The sequence below is a fragment of the Neovison vison genome, chromosome 10 (assembly GCF_020171115.1).
Source record: "Neovison vison isolate M4711 chromosome 10, ASM_NN_V1, whole genome shotgun sequence".
In the NCBI taxonomy this organism is placed as follows: Eukaryota; Metazoa; Chordata; class Mammalia; order Carnivora; family Mustelidae; genus Neogale; species Neogale vison.
In genome coordinates, this window is record NC_058100.1 from 59,223,313 (window position 1) to 59,245,386 (window position 22,074).

The following is a 22,074-nucleotide window of genomic DNA, read 5'->3' on the forward strand; positions in this document are numbered from 1 at the left end:
TGATTAATTAATAAGAGCTATATTTTTATCTTTCTCTTTGATGATTATTATATACAGAAAGTATGCTTTAGGTTTCTGCTTATTTATTTTAAATTTTTATATTCTTCTTCAAATTAATGTTAATGATTTATTAAAGCAAATCTGAACTTCAGATCTCAGTTGTTATATTTTTAAAGCGATCTAACATTTTATTGATCTCTTTTTTCCCCAGGAATAATAAATTTCTGCTTTTTGTACATCATATAGTATTTTCAGAAGAATTTGAATATGCGGGACATGTTATAACAGTAATGTACATTTATCCTATGATAATACATCTGTGGCCAATGGCAAGAGAGTTAAATGTGTCAGCACTTTTATCAGTAAACTACTATTATGTATTTTTATACATATTTCGATCAGCACTGAAGGTACTGTTTAAAAAAGGATGTATCCAGTGAAAAGAACAATTCAGATATCTTTGAATCTATCTGTGTCATGTTGAAATAATTTGATACTAGAAGCCATTTGATGTAATAGTTGATAGGATCCTGGAATTTTAGTATTCTTCTTTGAACTTTCTGAGTTTAATTGTGAAATCAGTAACATAGTCATGGTCTTGGGTATCAGGTAAAATAAGTATCATAAAAGTGGAGAGAATCCCAAAGACATGAAGAGAAATGGGAATCCAGATGGAAAATACAAAGGGTTGTTTCTCTCAAATATTTTCTGTAATGATGCAAAAAGCAAGTAAGTGAATAAATCCAAACTGGTTTGCTAGGTCTTTGTCATAAGATGAGAACTGCTTTTTAGGATAAATGGTTTGAAGATGATTTGTCAACATTACTGTTTTCATATTTCATTATTAATAGTGTTGCAATGACTGTTTATTGCTATTTTTAATTGCTTGTTTCCAGCATTTCAACTTGATTTATAGGTTATAAATGAACTATTTTAATAAATAATGATAAATACAAGATTATAAATGAATTATTTTGAATCAAATTATGATTTTGATGTTGGAGATTTAAAAAAAATTTTTTTAATTCCAAATGAATAACTTAAAACTCAACTTTTGGAGTACAACTCATTTGTAGTTGAGAATTGAAGTGTTAATTCTGAAGACCTATCCCCTCCCCCATAGTTGTATAGGTGCTATGAAATAACATATGTTCTGTTTGTCTTCTAAATAGATAATAATTTTGAAAAGGAAGTATTTTGATCAATATTGGAATACTTTGGACTTTCTTATCGTGCTTCTTGGAATCGTTGACCTCTTTTGTTTATACTTTGTCAAACTGAGACCAGACAACTTGGTTCTTATTCAGATTACAGTAATACTGGGATATTTCAGAATAATTAGGTTTATTCCTTTCATCAAGGTAAAACATCATGCTTCCAAATGTTGTTGTTGTTGTTGTTTTCCCCACACTGTTTGTTAAATGTGTTAAGAAACCTCATTATTTCGAAGGAAACAAGAGAAGGGGCTGTTGTTTCTGGAATGCTGTCTCTATAGGCGTCTGCCTGGTTTACCCCCTCAGCTTCTCAGAGAGAACGCCTTCCCTCATCACCCTGTGTGAAATGACAACCTGCTCCCTGGCACATACCAGCTTCCTGACCCCCCTCCACCTGCTTAAGGTTTAGTTTTTCCTCATAGCACTTACTACCTTTGTACTGTTGTGGCACGTACTCCCCATGAGGCAGCGATCTTTGGTTTGGTCACTGAGGTAACCGACAGCTCTAGAATGGCGCCTAGCATACAGTTAAGTTCTTAATCAAATATTTGTCGAGTGCAAGAACGAAAATGTTGGTGCCCGTGGAAGCACGGTAACTCAGAAACAAACTCTCCGGGTTTTAGTAAATTTGCTCAGAAAGGCCTAACAGTGCAGAAGCATGAAAATATTTTCTCTACAGGCCACTTCTATATTGCATACTGCCTATGGAACTTCATTCTGCTGTGGCCTTCAGTCTCTGTAACAGCTACTATTCCTTCTTTCCACAGTTTTGATTCTGAAGGTAGATTTTCAGATTTTCAGTCAGCTTTTTTTTTTGGAAACAGTTCTCTCTACCCATGATCACTGAGTGACGCCTGGGGCAGGGAGGCCGACCAAGAGTCTCGGGCGGGGGCTCCCTCACGGTCCTCCTTCCCCCGCACGCCGCCACGTAGCCCAGTGGCATCGTGGAAAGAGGATTCTTCCATGCAAACCCGGAGTCGGAGGGGAACCGGGAGCACCGTTGTGCAACCTCTACCCCCGAGGCACGGACGGCCACAGCACGGGGCAGGGGAACACTAGACACTGGGGAGGAGGAAGGGACTCCACCCGCAGCTGACCCGGGGACCTGACTCGGCAGGGTGGGGATGAGGGGCACATGGGGCGAGGCTTTCTTCCAATGAAGTTGCCTTACATAAGCGTTTAAGTTGGGAGCTTAAGGTGGTTTCATTTGCCACTCTATGTTTTGTGTGTGTGTGTTGTTTAATTCCTATTATTTCAAACAAGTTTTTATTGGTATCAGTTGACGTTATGAAGGATTAATTTTTTTAAAGATTTTATTTATTTACTTGACAGACAGATCAGGAAGGGAGAGGAAGGGAAGCAGGCTCCCTGCTGAGCAGAGAGCCTGCTGCGGGGCTGGATCCCAGGACCCTGGGAACATGACCTGAGCAAAAGGCAGAGGCTTTAATCCACTGAGCCACCCAGGTACCCCAGGATTAATGTAAAAAAAACAAACTCCTGACAACTCTGGTAACCAAAGAATCCTCTATTATCTTTCTCCATGAAATTTCATAGTCCTCCTAAAGGCAGACTTGTTTAAATGCTCAGACTGCACTTGCAAACTTTATTGTCAGTTCCTTCCTTGGTTCTGTATCAGTGTTACCAAGCTTTGGTGTTCGAAAGCATTACTATACATAAAATGCTGTTTTGTTTCATACATAAAAATGTTGTTGTAAGGGGTAATTTTGATTATTAGTGATTTTTGCTTTTTTGAGCTTAGAGCCGAGGGTCTACATAAGGCATAGCCCTTCCATAACACAAAGTACGCTAGAAATCAGGATGTGTAGTATGAGGCTGTCTTAAAATGGAAGGGAAAAGCTTCTTAGGTAATCAGTTTTTATATAGAGATTTATTGCAGATGAAGGTAAAATAATTATTGTAGAAGTAATACTTTGTGAAGTATCTCTCTGAGGGAAGTAAAGAGTGTGACCCAGTTGCTACTTCTGTCCAGCACACTTTGACAAATCTCTATGAAATATACATAAGGAATTAATATAATCAGGATTAACTTTTTCTATTGAGCACTTACTATGTTCCAGGACTGTGCAGAGCCCTTGACATACATTATTTAATGAAATTATTGCAATAGGCCTGTGAACCAGGTGTTCCCACTACGTAAAGTCAGGCGCTCTAATAGCCAGTCTCAGCGCAGTGTGACTTTCGAATGAAATATGTATTGGAGAGCTTGAAAGAATATTGGAGATTTTTACTTTAGATCCTTTTAGGAACAGCTCAGGGGGCCTCAGTGCATCACGGAATAACACTTTGTAAAAATCCCCTTTACTATCTCTCCCTCCAACCAAAGTGACACAACCATAAGAGCAGCTAAAAATCTCTTCTTTCTCTGCTCTTGTAATTCCTTTGCTATGATGTTGTTTTGCTCTTCTCACCTTCCTCTTCTGGGACCTGTTTCCTCACCATCTGCCTTGCATTCTGACCTGATTCTGTCTCTGTGATTGTATCGGTTGTGAGGGGCTGCTCCATTGGACTTTGAGTACTTAAATATTATTATTTAAGTACAGATGAGGAGACAAGAGTCCTCAAGGTCACAAGTAACTTCCTCAAGGTCACAGAGCTGGTGAGTAGGAGAGCTAGTACTTGAACCTCAGAAAACTTATATTTAATATTCCCTTCTCTTCAGTCACTATACTCTCTTGCCTCAGCTTATGATTTGAGAAATTTAGAGCTAAGAAGTATCTTTAATATCCCATTTTCCTTATCTTGCAAGTCAAGAAACTGAGGAGGGAAGGGATGATTGATTTGGTCAGTGACTATCATGCAGGTTAGGGGACCACTCCTCTTGTCTCCTGAAATAGGGGGGTGTGGAGAATGGGGGATAAAGGCAGTGGTGGGGACTCCCCCTTAAATCTCCAGAGCCAGTTAGTGAGTCATTGACCTTTCATTTCTTTAAAGAATGGCTCTCAAACTTGAGTGCGCATAGAATCACCTAGAGGACTTCTTAAGATGCTGATTTCTGAGACTCACCCCCAGAATTTCCAGTTCAGCAGGTCTGGGTGCGGGGAGAGGCAGCGGAGAATTTGCATTTCTAACAAGTCTGTGGGTAATGCCACTGCTCCCCAAGATGACACTTTGAGAACGCCTGCCTTGGAAGGTGCTTTCCCACATCAGACTTTCAGACTTGTTTTTCTCTTTGTGGTTCCAGATAATAATCCCACTACTGATAAATGTCGTAGATGTGCAGATTAAAAAGCGTCTCCGCTTGATGTATGGCATTACGAAAGGTTATGTCAAAAGTCAAGAGGATACCAAGCTTTTAATAAAACATATTTCCAGCCAAGAATCAATATACCAGGTGAGAGACAAGATTGGGAAAACAATCCCTTGAATGAAGTCATGTATCTTTAAAAACTACTTCTGTGGGGTACCTGGGTGGCTCAGTGGGTTAAGCCTGTGCCTTGGGCTCAGGTCACGGCCTCAGAGTCCTCGGATCAAGTCCCCGCATTGGGCTCTCTGCTCAGTGGGGAGCCTGCTTCACCCCCACCCCCGCACCTCTCTCCCTACTTGTGATCTCCCCCACTCCCTGTGTCAAATAAACAAACAAATAAATAAACAAATAGATAAATAAATAAAATCTTAAAAAGAAAAAAAAGGACTACTTCCGTATGTATTTGGCCCAACCCATCAACTGTGGTAAGTGAAGGGGATTCAGTTGTTCGTTATGCTCTGACAGGTGTTACAGCGGTCAGTCTTGGCTCTGTCAAGGTCAGGTATCTTTACCAAACTCCTTTATAATTGGCACAGAAGCAAGTCTACCTTGTGTTTTTATTTTCTGAATGCAAACTAGAGATTCGTCTACCTTTGTAACACTCTCTGAAGGGGAGGGCAAGTTGGAAAAGGCTTCATGCAGGAATCAGAACTCACATGAATCTTCAAAGAAAGTGTAGGTCTGAGGTGGAGAGGAAGAGAGAGGGAAAGAGAACAAAGATTTGAAGGTGAAAACTTGCAATGCTGGTGCTGAAGAATGGCTGAATAGTAGTATTTGCTTGTTTGTTTGTTTATTTAATCATTCAAGATCCTCCTTATTTCCAGGCAGCATGAGGTAAGTACCAAGGGGGAAATCAGGACATGAGTATTTCAGGCACTGGAAGATGGAGTGACTTACCTCCTGACTCAGTTCCCTCCTGCCAGGCTGTCCAGACAGGACCCTCTGCAAATGAGTAACGTTTCAAGATTCACATGTGACTTTCTGCTTGAGAATATTCAGTAGCTGGACACCTGCGCAGTTCAGTTGCTTAAGCTGAGTCAGATTAGTCAGATTCTTTTTTTTTTAAAAAGATTTTATTTATTTATGTGACAGACAGAGATTACAAGCAGGCAGAGAGGCAGGCAGAGAGAGGGGAGGAAGCAGGCTCCCCGCTGAGCAGAGAGCCCGATGTGGGGCTCGATCCCAGGACTCTGAGATCATGACCTGAGCCGAAGGCAGCGGCTTAACCCCCTGAGCCACCCAGGCGCCCCAGATTAGTCAGATTCTTGATCTCAGCTCAGGTCTTGGTCTCAGGGTTGTGAGTTCAAGCCTGCGTTGGGCCCCACATTGGATATGGAGCCTACCTAAAAAAAAAGCGGGGGCGGGGAGAACATTCAGTGGCTCTTTATGGCCCGAAGAGGTAAGGTCTTTGAGTCCAAATATATATATATATATATAGAGAGAGAGATAACACAGAAAAGATGTTAAAAGAAGAATCATGCAGAATTTTACAACTCAGAAGTAATAAAATGCAAGAAGGAAAGTATCCTTCCCAGCCCTCCATGCTACCACTTCCCAGAAACAGCTCCAGTGTAACCAGTATAACCAGTGTAACCAGGACCCTGGGATCATGACCTGAGATGAAGACAGGCATCCCTATGGTAACCATTCTTGTGTTAATTCCTCTACTGTTTGCCATAATAATTTTAATAAGGTGCACATGTATTTTATTCTTGATTTATTATCTCTAAACAGCCTTTATTTGCCCTCTGCCATGAGGTATAAAGAGATTAGAATATTACTTTTAGGGCTAAAAGCCATTCTTTTTCTCCCCATCTTAAATTTTTGGAGCTATTATTTTTACAGAGAAAAGGTTTATAACATATTTTATTCTGTAAGTGTAATTTTGTCTTCATTCTTTTCAACGACTCCATACATGGAAAACCAAAAAACGTTTACTTTGTTATGATTATATAAATATCATTCAGTGTAGAATCTATCATTTGATTCAACCCATCACAAAGAAAATAGATGAGTATCATTAAACATCTACTACTTGAGACTCTTCTAAATCAAACAGTCAAATGGATTAATTAAAAAAATGTTTTTTGGGCACCTGGGTGGCTCAGTGGGTTAAGCCGCTGCCTTCGGCTCAGGTCATGATCTCAGGGTCCTGGGATCGAGTCCCGCATGGGGCTCTCTGCTCGGCAGGGAGCCTGCTTCCCTCTCTCTCTCTCTCTGCCTGCCTCTCCGTCTACTTGTGATCTCTCTCTGTCAAATAAATAAATAAAATCTTAAAAAAAAAAGATTTAAAAAAAATTAAAGAAAAAATGTTTTTTAAGCTACCTTCCTCTCTTCCTTCAGCTTTTATCCCTCATCTACCCTTTCTGGAGTCCCATGTGAGTCTCCTTTTTGCTTTCCTTTTTATCATGCTAGATTATGCCCATAACTAATTTTTTTCCATAGGAGATGTATGGGCTTATACATGCAAAAGTCTTCATATTTTGTTCTCATAATTAATCTTTTCACTATTTTCTTAAAATATTGCCATCTGTCTTCAGCATTGATGATACAAGTCTTTTATTTGTACTTTTTTTGTATTTTTATTTGTACTTTTATTATTTTTTTTCAAAAGATTTTGTTTGTTAATTTGACAGAGGGCAGGAGAGAGAGCAAGAGAAAGCATAAGCAGGGCGAATAGCAGAGGAAGAGGCAGACGCAGGCTCCCCGATGAGCAGGGAGCCCGATGCAGGACTGGATCTCAGGACCCCGGGATCATCGCCTGAGCCGAAGGCAGATACTTAACCGACTGAGCCACCCAGGCACCCCTTTACTTGTGCTTTTGTAGGTGACTTTTTTCTCTCTGTTTAGAGGCTTATAGGATTTTCTCCTCAGAGTTCTGAATTTTTACCGGAATGTGTCTAGGTGTGACTTAAAAAAAAAAAAAAAATTAGGGGGCGCCTGGGTAGCTCTATCAGTTAAGTGTCTGATTCTTGGTTTTGGCTCAGGTCATGATCTCAGAACTGTGAGACCGAACCCCACGTCGAGCTCAGTGCGAGGGTTCTCTTATTCTGCCCCTCCCCTCACTTGTGTGTGCATGCTTTCTCTCTCTCTTTCTCAAATAAATAAATAAATCTTTAAAAAATTATCGGAGTACCTGGCTGACTAGGGTGGTAGAGCATAGAACTTTTGTTCTTGGGGTCATAAGTTTGAGTCCCATGTTGGGTGGGAGACATAACTTTAAAAATAAAAAAAATTTAAATATAAAAACAATAAAAAAAGAATCCTCCCGTTCAGCACTTGTTGGAGCTTTCATGATCAGAAGATTGCCGTCTTTCTTCCATCACCTCTTCGATTATTCTCTCCCCTGGTTTCTCTTCTCCTTTTGGCACCCTTTTATTTTTTTTTTTTAAGATTTTTTTTTTATTATTCATTTATTTGACAGAGAGAGATCACAAGTAGGCAGAGAGGCAGGCAGAGAGAGAGAGAGGAGGAAGCAGGCTCCCCGCTGAGCAAAGAGCCCGATGCGGGACACAATCCCAGGACCCTGAGATCATGACCTGAGCTGAAGGCAGCGGCTTAACCCACTGAGCCACCCAGGCGCCCTTGGCACCCTTTTAAACAAATTCTTGAAATTCTGGGTTTAGTCCTTGTTTCAATTTTCTCATAACTTCCAAGTCTTTCCTCTTTGCAGTGAGAATCCCCCAGCTTGATTTTCCAAGTTCCAAATTTTAGCTGAATTTTAGCAAGGCATCTAACAGCTTTCACTTTTTTTTTAAAGGATTTTTTTTTAATTTAATTTATTTATTTGACAGAGAGAAATCACAAGTAGATGGAGAGGCAGGCAGAGAGAGAGAGAGAGGGAAGCAGGCTCCCTGCCGAGCAGAAAGCCCGATGCGGGACTCGATCCCAGGACCCCGAGATCATGACCTGAGCCGAAGGCAGCGGCTTAACCCACTGAGCCACCCAGGCGCCCCAAGTTTTTATTTATTTATTTCACAGAGAACACAAGTAGGCAGAGAGGCAGGCAGAGAAAGAGAGAGGAGGAAGCAGGTGCCCTGCTGAGCAGAGAGCCCGATTCAGGGCTCTATCCCAGGACCCTGAGATCATGACCTGAGCCGAAGGCAGAAGCCCAACCCACTGAGCCACCCAGGCGCCCCTCTTTTTTTTTTTTTTTTTTTTTTAAGATTTTATGTATTTATTTGACAGAGAGAGAGAGAAAGCACAAGCCGGGGGAGCAGCAGAGGGAGAGGGAGAAGGAGGTTCTTCGCTGAGCAAGGAGCCCAATGTGGGATTCGATCCCAGAACCCTGGGATCATGACCTGAGCCGATAGCAGAGGCCTAACCATCTGTGCCACCCAGGCGCCCCATCTAACATCTTTCATGACATCTTTATAGATAGGCTAGAGAACTTTTCTCTAGATTTATCAAAGTAGTATCAATTTTTTTTTAAAGATGTTATTTATTTATTTATTTGTCAGAGAGAGAGAGGGAGAGAGAGCAAGCACAGGCAGAGGCAGAGGGAGAAGCAGGCTCCCTGCCGAGCAAGGAGCCCGATGTGGGACTCGATCCCAGGACACTGGGATCATGACCTGAGCCGAAGGCAGCTGCTTAACCAACTGAGCCACCCAGGCGTCCCTCAAAGTAGTATCAATTATTGGATCAAATGTGCAACAGAATCTTGCTGATTAACCTTGGATGTTAGAGAGGACAAAAGAAGTATAGAAAGTCTAGATGGATCTACAGTAGAAAGAAGATAGAGGTATTCTAGAAGAAAAGATTCCAAAAACTGGAAGAGGAGGGAAGAAAATAGCAGTCAGGGGTGGGAAGTAATGGGTTTTGAGGAGTTTGGGAGAAGGCATTGGGAGAAGGGGTGCTTAGCCTCAAAAGTCTAAGAGATGAAACGAATTTCCCTTTGGCATTTATAAAGGAACTTCAGTAAGGATTTAATTTTGTTTTGAGATGTGTTTAGATATCAAACTTATGTTTATTCTGAAAGTGACTTGGTTCAAAAACTGACCAGTGGCCTCTCATTTAGAGGAGACACACGTGTGCCCGGGCTTTCATGACTGTTCTCTGTGTGGGTCCGAGTTGATTCCTCTGCTCTCTGGTGCAGGTCGTTCTATAGCATTTTTACAGAGTTGTTATCAGTCCAGTTTGATATGAAGGAATCTTTGCAGCCACCTATGCAGCTGTGCAAGCAGGGAGGGACCACGGTGTGTGGGTGCTGTGGGCAGGCCATTAATTTGACACCTTCCCAATATTGATTCAGCATTATCAAGTGAGAAGAAACAATTTTTTAAAACTGTATACCTCATTCTTATATTCAAATGAGGGATTTAGTACATGTAATTTTTCTAGGCCAAAACAACAGCAAAAACTTAACTTTAGCTACTTAAATTTTAGATGACAAGCCTGTAAGGGTGCCTGGGTGGCTCAGCTGGTTAAGTATCAGTCTCTTGATCTGGGCTCAGGTCATGATCTCAGGGTCCTAAGACGGAGCTCAGCATTGGGCTCTGTGCTCAACCGGGAGCCTCCTGGAGATTCTCTCCCTCTGTCCCCTTGCTCCATGTGTGTACAAACACTCCCTCTCTCAAATGGATAGGTAAATCTTTTTTTTTTTTTTTAAGATTTATATTTATTTATAGGAGATAGAGTGAGATTGAGAGAGAAAAGCACGAGAGGGGCTGCAGAGGGAGGCGGGAGAGAGAGAGAGAAGGAGCTGGGACAGGGGCAAAGGGAAAGGGAGCCTGATGTGGGGCTCAATCCCAGGAACCCGGGAACATGACCTGAGCCGAAGGCAAACACTTAACTGGCTAAGCCACCCAGTGCCCCTAAAATGGATAGATAAATCTTAAAACAAACAAACAAACAAACAGACAGACAAACAAAAAACCACAAACAAAAAACCACAAGCCAGTAAAGTAACACCGTGTTTGTTCCTCTTCCCAGTGAACAGCACTATGCTGTGTGTTATTCGGGCGCAGGGTTTCAGTCATCTGTCCCTGACAATCCTAGGGAACTGCTGGTTGTTTGCGGCCAGGGCTGTTGGTGTGGCCAAGGGCAAGGTCCAGAAAGACTGAAAGCTGGAGAATAAGCTCCACAAAGAGCAGAGCCTGGGACATGTGGGCATCTGACCAACACCTACCACATGACTGAGCGCTGCTTAAAGCAGCGTGAGCCTTGGCATAGAGCTGTTTCTTATGGCGGGAGTTTTCCGTCGGAAACATGAACTAATCAGTACCATCATTTCTCATTCTTCTGCTGGTTTTTATGCTCCGGATAGACTAGCTGCCCAAACAGCTGCTCAGTTGGCTCTCTCTTCACAGAGCTCTGTCTGTGAGAATTCTCCTTGGCGCACAGTGGAAGGCACGCTCATTGTCTCGGAGAAAGGCTGGGTCTGGTGGTTCTGCAAGCTGCCGGCGAGGCTATTCATTGTAATAGAAGTAGGAGCACGGAGAAAGCAGCAGAATCCGCACAGAGAAAAGAATTGAGCCAAACCTCTCCCCCACATCATAAACTAAGTGGGATTGCTTCTTTTCTCAGATTTTAAAGGCAGACATGCACTTGCTGTAGTAACAAATTAACGTCTTTCTTAACTTCTTACAGAAATTATATGAAATTTTGGAAACCAACAAACGAGATGCTGTCAAAGAACTAGGTAGGTAGTTGGGAGTGTCTGATTTCCCGAAATCACAGCTTATTATCCATAATTTAACTGAGGGAAGACAAATTCAAACTTTCCTTTTATTACTCATTTATTCATTCAACAAGCATTTACTGAATGCATGCAGAAGGCCAGGTAAGCTGAAAATGCAGAGCCTGGTGGAGGGTATGAGAATACCAGTGGATAATTGCAGAAAGTGAGAGGAAGTCTTGTACTTGCTGTGGGAACGTAAAGGAAAGAATGAGGAGCGTAGAAAGTATATTAAAAGTGGCAAGATCAGATTCCTTAAGGCTGCAAGAGTAAGACACATGAGAATTACATTTGACAAAGGGTGTTTTTGTTTTGTTCTACTTTGCTTGCAAGGATGCTCAGGAATGTGGGGCTACAAGGGAGGTCATTACTTGAGTATCTACAATCACTTCGCTTGAGTTGAAGATGCAGCAGGAGCCCAGGAGTCTACACAAAGCTTCTTGGGTCTGTTTTCCTTGCAAGGGGCTGTAGGCCAGGCTCTCAGTGTATGCAAAAGTACTTGAGAGAGAGCCTGGCAGAAACGGAAGTTAGTATAAAAGAAATCAAGTAAAACCACTTTATGTTCATAACCGTATTATAAGATGCCATATGGATTTATGACGATCAGACTTTCCAAATCAAAACTGGAAGAATGTGGCCTCATGAATGAAATTGTGGATTTGGAGACAATGTGCCAGAAATTTTGGTGCTGTCTCAGAAAATCCAGGACCCATTGTTGCCTTTACACCTAGGTAGATTTTTTATTTCTGTGCTTTTAAAGATTAGGGGTCTAGGAGGTGCTGTCTCATATTATGCTTTTAGATTAGTAGGGACTATTAGAAAGTCCTCTTGATTCAGTCCCATAAAAAGGAGTGCCTGTTCCCAAATAGTTACTGCAAGTGATTGTTAAATGTTAATTATGTCAGGAACTGTGTTAACAGGTTTATATGCATTATCTCATTTAATCTTTATGATTACTCTACGCGGCATATACTATGATCATTTTCATCTTATAGATAATGAAGCTATAAGATTTAAGCTTTAGAAAGGTTAACTTGCCTGAAGTCCTATGGGCTGTAAGTAGTGAGCTGGATATCCAGGCAAGGTGTACTGGACATTGAAACCTAAGTTCCTTTAAATTTTAAGTAGATTCCACACCCAACATGGGGTTCAAACTCATGACCCCAAGGTCAAGAGCCAAGTGCTCCAACAACCTATGTTCCCAATCACGCTATCTTTCATTTTACCAGCCAGTTAAAAAAAAAAAAAGAGTTTGACGTCAGGGATTTTGCTCCATGTTAGGAGTACAAAGATGAAAGAGATGCAGTTTTGGTCGTGAGTCACAGCCCAGTTCATGACTTCCTGTGTTCATTAAAGAGGACAAGTTACGTGATCTGATCTCAGAAAGTTCCACCAGCTGAAGTCCAGAGGCTCTTTCATTAAGTCATTTGATATTTAAGATGAGACAAATAAATAAAAATCAAAATGCCACAATGTAATAAGTTCCGTAATGGAGATATGTAGGACATGCCATGGGACTAAGGCAGAGAAGGTGAGTTTCTCCTAGTTGGAGGGGGAAGCCAGTTTTCAATGTTTTCATCCGTCAAATGGAGTTGAAGATCGCTCTAGACCCCCAGCCTCACAAGCTCTGTATGGAACAGGCATGACAGGTATCGTGTAAATACTTTGGACACTATAAACCACTACACAAGTATTAGTTATCATTGCGGTCATGGCACTGTTTGCTTACGAACAGTTTTATTTGCTTCAGGACTCATCGAGCATGAGGGTCGCGATGTTGTCATCGCTTTGAAGACCAGGCAGGCAATCCGGAGTGTGATTGCTAAAGCTCTGAAAAACCTCACCTTCCTGTGGTCAAGAGGCATTATTGATAAACATGAGGGCATCGAGATGAATAAGGTAAGAAAGCGATTTTCCATTTGCTTGATTCCATGGGCCCAGCACCCAAGCCCACATTGCAGCTTGGACAGAGTGTAATGAGTAAGGGGGTTAAGTCAGCTGTTAACTCTGTCCTTTGCCTAAAGCCTTTGTCAATACCAGCGGCAGCGAGTGCCAACGCTACCTGGTACATACCTACCATGTCAAAACCGTTTGGCTGCAAGTAACAGAAACCAGCCTGAGTCAGGCTTAGCCAAGAAATGGGGTTGAAGGATTTATTATAAAGACACATGCTGGGGGCGCCTGGGTGGCTCAGTGGGCTAAGTCTCTGCCTTCAGCTCGGGTCATGATCTCAGGTTTCTGGGATCGAGCCCCACATCGGGCTCTTCACTCAGCAGGGAGCCTGCTTCCCCCTCTTTCTCTGCCTGCCTCTCTGCCTACTGTGATCTCTCTCTCTCTCTCTGTGTCAAATATATAAATAAATATTTTTTTAAAAAATTTATTTATTTGACAGACAGAGAGCTCACAAGTAGGCAGAGAGGCAGGCAGAGAGATAGGGGAAGCAGGCTCCTGGCCCAGCAGAGAGCCCGATGTGGGGCTCGATCCCACGACCCTGGGATCATGACCCGAGCCGAAGGCAGAGGCTTAACCCACTGAGCCACCCAGGTGCTCCAATAAATAAATATTTTTTTTTATAAAAGACACATGGTGTCTCTTACAGAATCCACAGTAGCCAGACCATGTGGCCAGGCCTGAGGAAAGGACTTGACTACAGAACTGGAAAGTTTTCCAGATTCTCCCATTTCCTATCAGGGTTGCCCTCTGTGCCAATATCTTGTGGCTCCCTCCAAAAACTCAACAACACTTTCTGCTTCTCTGTCCACTGGTAAATGTGCAGTGCCCAGTCTTAGCAGCTGTGATGAGGGAGGTGGGAATCACATAATGCTAACACGAGAGGAAGAAGATCAGCTTGTGTGTATCGGTGGCAGTTCTGCGAGGAGAGGAGCAGGGAAGACACCACCTTTGGTTACTGATAGGTAGACTTATCAAAAATGACATATGTGTTTGCAAAAAAAATAGGGACATAAGATAGAGGAAAACATTGTTAATATTTAATGCTATCACTCTGTCACATCTACCATCTAGACCATGTATTTGTGCAAATATGATTATTCTTTCTATCCTTTGTAAGAATCTGTTTCCCAGCATAAGGCAGAAATATGGACGTTTTGGTCCCACATTCTGTTTGTGTTGCCCACTGATTAGCTGCTCTGGAGTGTCACATGCTTTTCTTTACCCCTGGCAGCTCCCAGCCAAGTGTCTCATGCACTGTGCTTCTAGTCATTCCCAAGATACAGTCCCCTCTTTAGTGGCCCCAAAGGGAAATGGGTGTGGGGCAGGCCAGCTTTCCCCTTTAAGGTTCTATCTCTTTAGGCTAATATCATGGTAAAGGACTAAATGGGTAATACGATTTCTCCTTAGTGTCTGACAGACCAAAGAAAAGGGCTACATTACAGTAATCTTCAGGTTATGCATCTACACACACTATATTTTCTTTCTTTTTTTTTTTTTAAGATTTTATTTATTTGAGAGAGAGAGAGAGACAGAGTGAGAGAGCATTAGAGGGGAGGTCAGAAGGAGAAGCAGACTCCCCATGGAGCTGGGAGCCTGATGTGGGACTCAATCCCAGGACTCTGGGGTCATGACCTGAGCCGAAGGCAGTCGATTAAGCCACTGAGCCACCCAGGCGCCCCCACACTACGTTTTCTATTCTATTTTTTTTTTTTTCACTTATCACTTTGAAGGCTAGATCAGATTTCAGTTGAATACTTGATACCATTAATTAAAATAAATAAATAATAGCCTTATGAGGAGAGAGATTTTTTTTCCTATAGCTTTGTTTAGAAAGGTAATGGGTAAATTAGTCATCCCATAGTTAATTATTGAATGCATACTGATTGCCTGTCAGCCAAAGAGCTATAATTATCTTCCAAGGCATAAAGAGTTAGCTAGCTAATTCAATTTAATTGAGTAAATACATACAGGATACCTACCATGTGTCACAGATTCTTGAGGAGATTAGGACACTTAACACAACATTGTCCACAAAGTCCACAGGCTTTTCCTTGTTCTTTCATTCAGTCCTTTATTCATACAATCAACAAATGTTGGGTGAGGGTGAGGCAGTTAAGTAAAAACAATAATAGTATAATGTTATCAGTTGCATAGGGAGATCTGTAGGGGATGCCATGGGAATAAGGCAGACAAGTGATTATCTCATACTGAGAAGCCAGAGAAGGTTTCTGAGAGCCCACAAAGCTGGAACTATAGCCTTCAAAATTAGAATAATTTAGAAAAGCAAATCACACACATGAAAAAGGTTTGAGAAAATGTGGATTTAAATTGTACAGTGATCAACTGTGACATTTAGATGATTTGAAATTAAGACACAGTATCAGACAGTGTTAACTGGATTATAAAGGTAATAAACTCAAATTGAGTTAATATACCAATTCAGAAATTCAATGAGTTAAGGGAAGAGTAAGGACCAATAAAGGTTAGAGGGTAATTTCAGTAGGGTGAGAGAAACTGTGAGTCAACATCAAAATGAATTTACAGAACAGTAGTTTTGTTAGAGTTCCTTAATTTTTAACCTACTGTCCCTTTTCCGTCGCAGAATCTGATCACCATTATTTTGATTGTTTGTTTTCAGGTACTCCTTGCAAAAATAAAAGCACTGAATAACTTTCCAATGGCAATCGCACCGCCTACTCCTGACAAATATCTTCATAATATTGTTTGGCTGGAAAATAAGGATGTTCTCATTGAGTTCTTCAAGGTAAAGATTCTGTCTTCTATTCTGCTCAGGTTTGATGATAATTACTTTGCACTCTCTAATGCAAGACCAACAAGAAGCATATTTAAAGCAAGAATCCGGCGACGACCAGCGAAGGGTAAGCCAAAATGGAGGCCCAGCAAAACCCAGAAGAGGAGATTTCACTTTGAGCCTACAAGGCAAAGATGGTTTTTCACAATGGCTTATCTGCTTAGGAGAAGATGTCTGTGTGACCTGATTATTACCAATCCATCTTATTTTATGTTGTAGAGTTCGTACTTCTAGATACACCCTCTGGAAAGGACTTTTTTTTAAGAGTAAGGTTCTTGAGTTTTAATTACTATACACGCCAGGCAGATGATCTAAAAGTAAAATAAGCTGTGTATAGTATAATAGGGAACAATGAGATCTGGGGTATAATCCAGAGTTCATGGTCTGTCTAAAGTCAGCTGAGTGTTTTTATTGGAATTTGGATTCTTTCAAGAAATATTTATTGAGGGGCGCCTGGGTGGCTCAGTGGGTTAAGCCGCTGCCTTCGGCTCAGGTCATGATCTCAGGGTCCTGGGATCGAGTCCCGCATCAGGCTCTCTGCTCGGCAGGGAGCCTGCTTCCCTCTCTCTCTCTCTGCCTGCCTCTCCATCTACTTGTGATTTCTCTCTGTCAAATAAATAAATAAAATCTTTAAAAAAAAAAAATTAAAAAAAAAAAAAAGAAATATTTATTGAAAGTCCTCTTTGTGCCAGAGACCATTATAGGTTTGGGGATAATGCCAGTGAACAAAGTAAATGAAGTCCTTGCTTTGCACTTTATATTATTTGGATAGAGATGGACAATAAACACACCAACACACAAATATATGGGCTAGTAGATGATTGTCAGTGCTATGGAGAACAAGGGAGAAAAGCGAATATAATTGGGAAGCTATTTTATATGGGGTGATCAGTGAAGCCTGCTCTAGTAGGTGATGGTTGAAGAGAGATCTGTAAGCAGTAGCATTCCAACGGTAGATAGTCTGGGAGAAGAGCATTCCTGGCAAGTGCAATGGCCGGCTCAGTTTGCTCAAGGAACATCCCCAAAGTCCCTGTGGCAGAACTAGTGATGGCAGGAGCCGATGAAGTTGAAGTGGGTGTGGAGCCCGAGTTCGCACAACTCTGTAGGCCAGAACTTTGGCTTTTACTCTGAATTAAATGGGAACTTATGTAAATGTTTCAAACAGAGAAGTGATATGATCTAACTCATATTGAAAAATGACCACCTTGGGGCACCTGGGTGGCTCAGTGGGTTAAAGCCTCTGCCTTCAGCTCAGGTCATGATCCCAGGGCCCTGCATCAGGATCTCTGCTCGACAGGGAGCCTGCTTCCTCCTCTCTCTCTGCCTGCCTCTTTGCCTACTTGTGATCTCTGTCAAATAAATAAATAAACTCTTAAAAAAACAAACAAACAAACCTGCTCTTAAAAAAAAAAAAAAAGAAAGAAAGAAAAAAAGAAAAAGAAAAATGTCCACCTTGGTGCTGTGTGGAGGATAGGCTCTAATGTGACACAGGCCAACCAGGAAGATGATGATTGTAATGGAGGCAAGAAGTGATGGGGACTTGGATTAGAACAAGTGGTCAGTGGTCAAACTCTTGAGGTGTTTTGAAGGTAGAGCTGTTAGGTGCTGATGGAGTGTTAGAGACCGAGAATAACTTCTGGGATTTGAGTCAGAAAATAGGATGGAGTTTCTGTTGACTTAGATGGAGAAGAGAAGATTTATATGGAGGGCACAAGCCTTCGATTCTGAATGAGTTAAATTTAAGAAAGCCATTAGACATCCAAATAGAGATGTCGAGTGGGCAGTAGGATATGTGACTGGAATTCAGGTGGGAGGCCAAATGGGAGATAGAGATTTTGGGGTTGTCAGCATAGAAACTTGATGAGATAATTTACAGAATTACTATGGATATCCAAGGACTGAGTCCTGGGCTATCCAACATTTAGAGGGGAGATGAGGAGGAACTAGTGAAAAGAATAGAAAAAGAGATCAGATTTGTGGTTACCAGAGGCAGAGGATGGGGGAAGGGGGAATTGAAGGAAGATGGTCAAAGGGTACAATCTTCCAAGTTAAAAGATAAAGGTGTGCTAGGAATGTGCTATACAACATGATGAGTATATATTTAATATTGCTGTGTGGTGTACTTGAAACTTGCTAAGAGATTAAGTCCTATAAGTTCCCATCACAAGGAAAAGAATTATTTTTGGTAACTAGAAGAGGTAATGGATGTTAATTAAACTTATGGTAATTGTTTCATAATACAGGTATTTTTTTTTAAAGATTTTTATTTATTTATTGGCAGAGAAAGAGATCACAAGTGGGCAAAGAGGCAGGCAGAGAGAGGGGGAAGCAGGCTCCCTGTCAAGCAGAGAGCCCAATGCGGGGCTCAGTCCCAGGACCCTGAGATCATGACCTGAGCCAAAGGCAGAGGCTTAACCCATTGAGCCACCCAGGCGCCCACAATATATTTATGTTGAGTCATTATGCTATAAACCTTAAACTTGAGCAGTGCTGTATGTCAATTACATCTCAATAAAATTGGGAAAAAAAGAATTGAGGAGTAATCCATTAGGTGGTAGGAAAACTAAAAGAGAGTGCCTTCCAGAAGCCAAGTGAAGAAAATATTTCATAAAGGAGACTGTAAGCAACTATGTCAAATGAGGCTGAGACCAAATAAGATGATGATCGAAAATTGACTCTTAGATTTAATAATGTACAGCTCAGATTTTTAAAAAGCCCATAGATCTGAATTTTTATGTGAAATTTCCAAATTTTAAAAAATTGGCACGAATTCAAAATTTTTCAAGTGTCATGCAGGGCTAACAAAATACATCCTTGAATTAGATATGACCCATAGACCAGTGCGTGACTTTGGTTTTAAACGGCTCTTGTATGAATTACAAGGTTTATGATTTTTCATCAACCTGTTAAAACCTCTGTTAGATTTTTAGAATTAGGAGAACTCTGTGACAAGGAATGATGTTTGCTTTACCACAAATTTCGTTGTACCATACTTTGTGATCTAGGCACGTAGATATATAAGGCATCTGTTTGTCCATAATGAGGACATTTTCCTTGTTTTCTAGAAAGACAGCAGTCTTAATGAGGTTCTGCTGAGTTGATTCCTTTCTTGCTTTACTAACATTTTCTTCATGCCAGAAATTTTTAAATTTTTCTTTTGAAATTGATTTCAAATTTACTTGAGTTAAGACTCCTTTGGTTTTGGGGCACATGGAAGGCTCAGTTGGTTAAGTGTCTGCCTTTAGCTCAGGTCATGATCCTGGGGTCCTGGGATCAAGGCCAGAACTGGGCTTCCTGCCCAGCAGGGAGTCTGCTTCTTCCTCTCCCTCTCCCTCCCCGCTCATACTCCTTCCTGCTCTCTCTCAAATAAATAAATAAAATCTTTAAAAAAAAAAAAAAAAGACTCCTTTGGTTGCAAGTAACAGAAGCTTACTTGAACTAGTTTACGCAAAGGGAAAGTTGACTGAAAAGACAGTGGGATGGTGTGTAGAAGATGCTAAGAAATGGCTAGCCAACTAACGGTGGGTGTGGTGGGATTCAGGCCAGCTCAGGAATATCATTGGTGGGCATCTGTGGACCTTTCTTCTAGCACTTGGATATCATGCTCATTTCTCAATTCCCAGACTCTTTTTCTCTCTGTTCAAATCCTTGAGAGAGAAATCGAACAGGCTTGGATCTGATGTCCTGCTTTGGCGAGAGCAAGTGTGGCTTCAAGAAGGAAGAGGAAACCCGATGGGATGGCCAGGGGCCATCGGGGATAGTTCGGAGAATAGAGCTCAAATAAATGGGAGTGGGAGGTGGGAGCTGGGCTTGGACTGGGAGGAAGGTATCTCAAAAATGTTTCTTATAATTTGCATTCTGTTTAGTTTTGTTAAAATCCAATTTAAGATAAAATTAGAATTTGGTTCTTTATAGGTAGTAATTTTCACAAGTGTAATTAGTTAACTGACCATCCAGCAGTGAATGGGGAGGAATGGGAAACCCATGAGAAGAAGATAACTCTATAAATTAGTGATTCACGCACACCTGAGGTGAACCTGCCACTGGGACACAGCCTCCTTCTGTCCCTAACTTGCCATATCTCTGCAAGGCTGTTGGACTTTCGTTACCCTCTTACAGGCTTCTCTCAGTCTGAGAGCCCTCTTTCCTTCATATGTTGGTTTTTGATAGACATTTCAATTGATTTGACCAGGATAAAAATTGTGATGAGTTGGGAATAAACAGGCATTATTCTCATTAGGAGCCGCCCAGGGATTATGTGACTAACAGGGAACTCCACACAGCAGACAAAAGAAACACCCCTTATTGTAGACTATAATTTCAATCTAAATACTCCTCCCTCCTTTCATCCTCCAATTGGTGTGGTTAATTAAAAACACAAAGGTCTATAACAATAAGCCAGAAATCAATGGTAGAAAACCAAGGTCTGAATAATACATAAGCTGGATATTTGGCTTTAGGGAATTTAAAAAAAAAACAAAACACTGTGAAGTCATCAGTGCCTGTTTCAATGCTGTCAAATAATTCAGAATAACACGAAGTAAAAAGTGAAAACCTGTCACTTAGCCCACACTTAGAGATAACCAATATGAATGATTTTGAAATATGTTTCCTACATATCTTTGTAAATTGCAAATCTATCCCTCTGATTCTCCAGTTACAAACCCTTCAGTGGCTCCTCCTAAGTTTTGGGGAAAAGCCCAAACTCTTTAAAGTGCCTGTGAGGACCTTCAAGGTCTGACTCTGGGGTCACCTCTCCGGTCCTTTCCCTACTACAGCTGCATGACAACTCTCACGAGCCCAGGCACTTTTGCCTTAGTGGGCCTCTTGCCCCATCAAAAAGTACAAAAAATTATACTTTATGACCGTGTTAGTATAAAGATGAATATATTAGTGTTGAAACATTTTCCTCTTTCAGAAGTTGTTTTATTCCCTTCTGATTTTAAAAGAAACCAGAATGTTGTTGTGAGTCTCTAAAGTATTGTGAATGCTATGCACTATGCCTTTTGAGGCCTAATCCATAACTCAGTCTTGGTCCGCACCACCCCCCCCCCGCCCCCACCTCCCGTCTGAGACATACTGGGTCTTCTGCGGCTACCCCAAGGGCAGATGTTCTAATGGCCTCTGGGTCTTCACATGTACCACATCCTCTGCCCTGAATGATATTCAGCTCATTGTATCCTGGCCATCTGTTGCCCTCAGACTTTACTCTTTAAAGTCTTCCCTGGACACCCAAGACAGGGTCCCTTGGCCTTTCTGGACTTCTCCAGAGCATCCTATCTTTGTCTCCTTTGTCGGAAGTGATGAGGGAGCAGGAGGCTGGCTGAGGAGGGAGCAGGGGCTGGCACCTTGCACCCCCTCTCCACCCACTCCCCTTAGTAATATGTGTGACATTCCTCAGGCACCCCTGACTGCCCTGAAAGAAGAACAAATGGTTATATTGCAGAGATCACAGTCCTGTAAGGCTGGAGTCTCCCTTGGTTTGCAAATGTCCTTGAGATTTACAAACAAAGCAGTTACCTTATCAATAGCCCAATTTCCAAAGACACATAACCCAGTTCCTCAAGCCCTAATGCCACCCTCCCCTCCATAAGAAACCAAAGGAGGCGGAGGTAAAAAGAAAAGTAAATAAAGTTAAATTTCTTCTAAACCTAAATCTCACTCACAAGGACGCTTGATAGCAGGAATGTAACATTCCACCAGGAAACTCCCAATTGTCTTTATGCTAATGCCTCATTAGAAGGGAAGTGGCTTTGACTTGATAGTAACCAGGCCTTCAATATCCTGATAGTCTTCTTTGCCCCAATAGCTCTTCTGAACACCCCTTTGTCCTCACCTACCCAACTCCTGTGTATATAACCAGCCACTCCTCACAGGCTCGGGGCAGCTGCATCTCTGCCTGCCCACGGGTCCTGTCCCCGTGCTCTAATAAAACACCTTTTTGCACCAGAGACGTCTTAAGAATTCTTTCTTTAGCCGTCGGCTCTGAACCTCACCCCACTGAACCTCACCTAGGTTCTAGAACTTCATCAGGAAGTATCACACTTTATTAGAAACATCTACTCAACTGAACATTTATTGGGTATTTCCACTAGTCACTGTGCCCAGTGCTGATCACAAAGTCAACAGTTTGCTTGCTTGTCCCTTTCTTTCA

At 41.7% G+C, this 22,074-nt stretch overlaps 1 protein-coding gene across 1 annotated transcript in view; it reads left to right on the top strand.

Moving 5' to 3' along the window:
• The window catches only part of SLC9C2 (solute carrier family 9 member C2 (putative)), a 101,216-nt gene that overhangs the window by 60,620 nt on the left and 18,522 nt on the right, over window positions 1-22,074 (top strand). Inside the window, exons 16-21 of the mRNA XM_044267389.1 lie at window positions 212-410; window positions 1,173-1,361; window positions 4,417-4,566; window positions 11,068-11,119; window positions 12,906-13,054; window positions 15,747-15,872. Coding sequence (XP_044123324.1) covers window positions 212-410; window positions 1,173-1,361; window positions 4,417-4,566; window positions 11,068-11,119; window positions 12,906-13,054; window positions 15,747-15,872 — 865 coding nt within the window. The remainder of the gene's footprint in view (window positions 1-211; window positions 411-1,172; window positions 1,362-4,416; window positions 4,567-11,067; window positions 11,120-12,905; window positions 13,055-15,746; window positions 15,873-22,074) is intronic.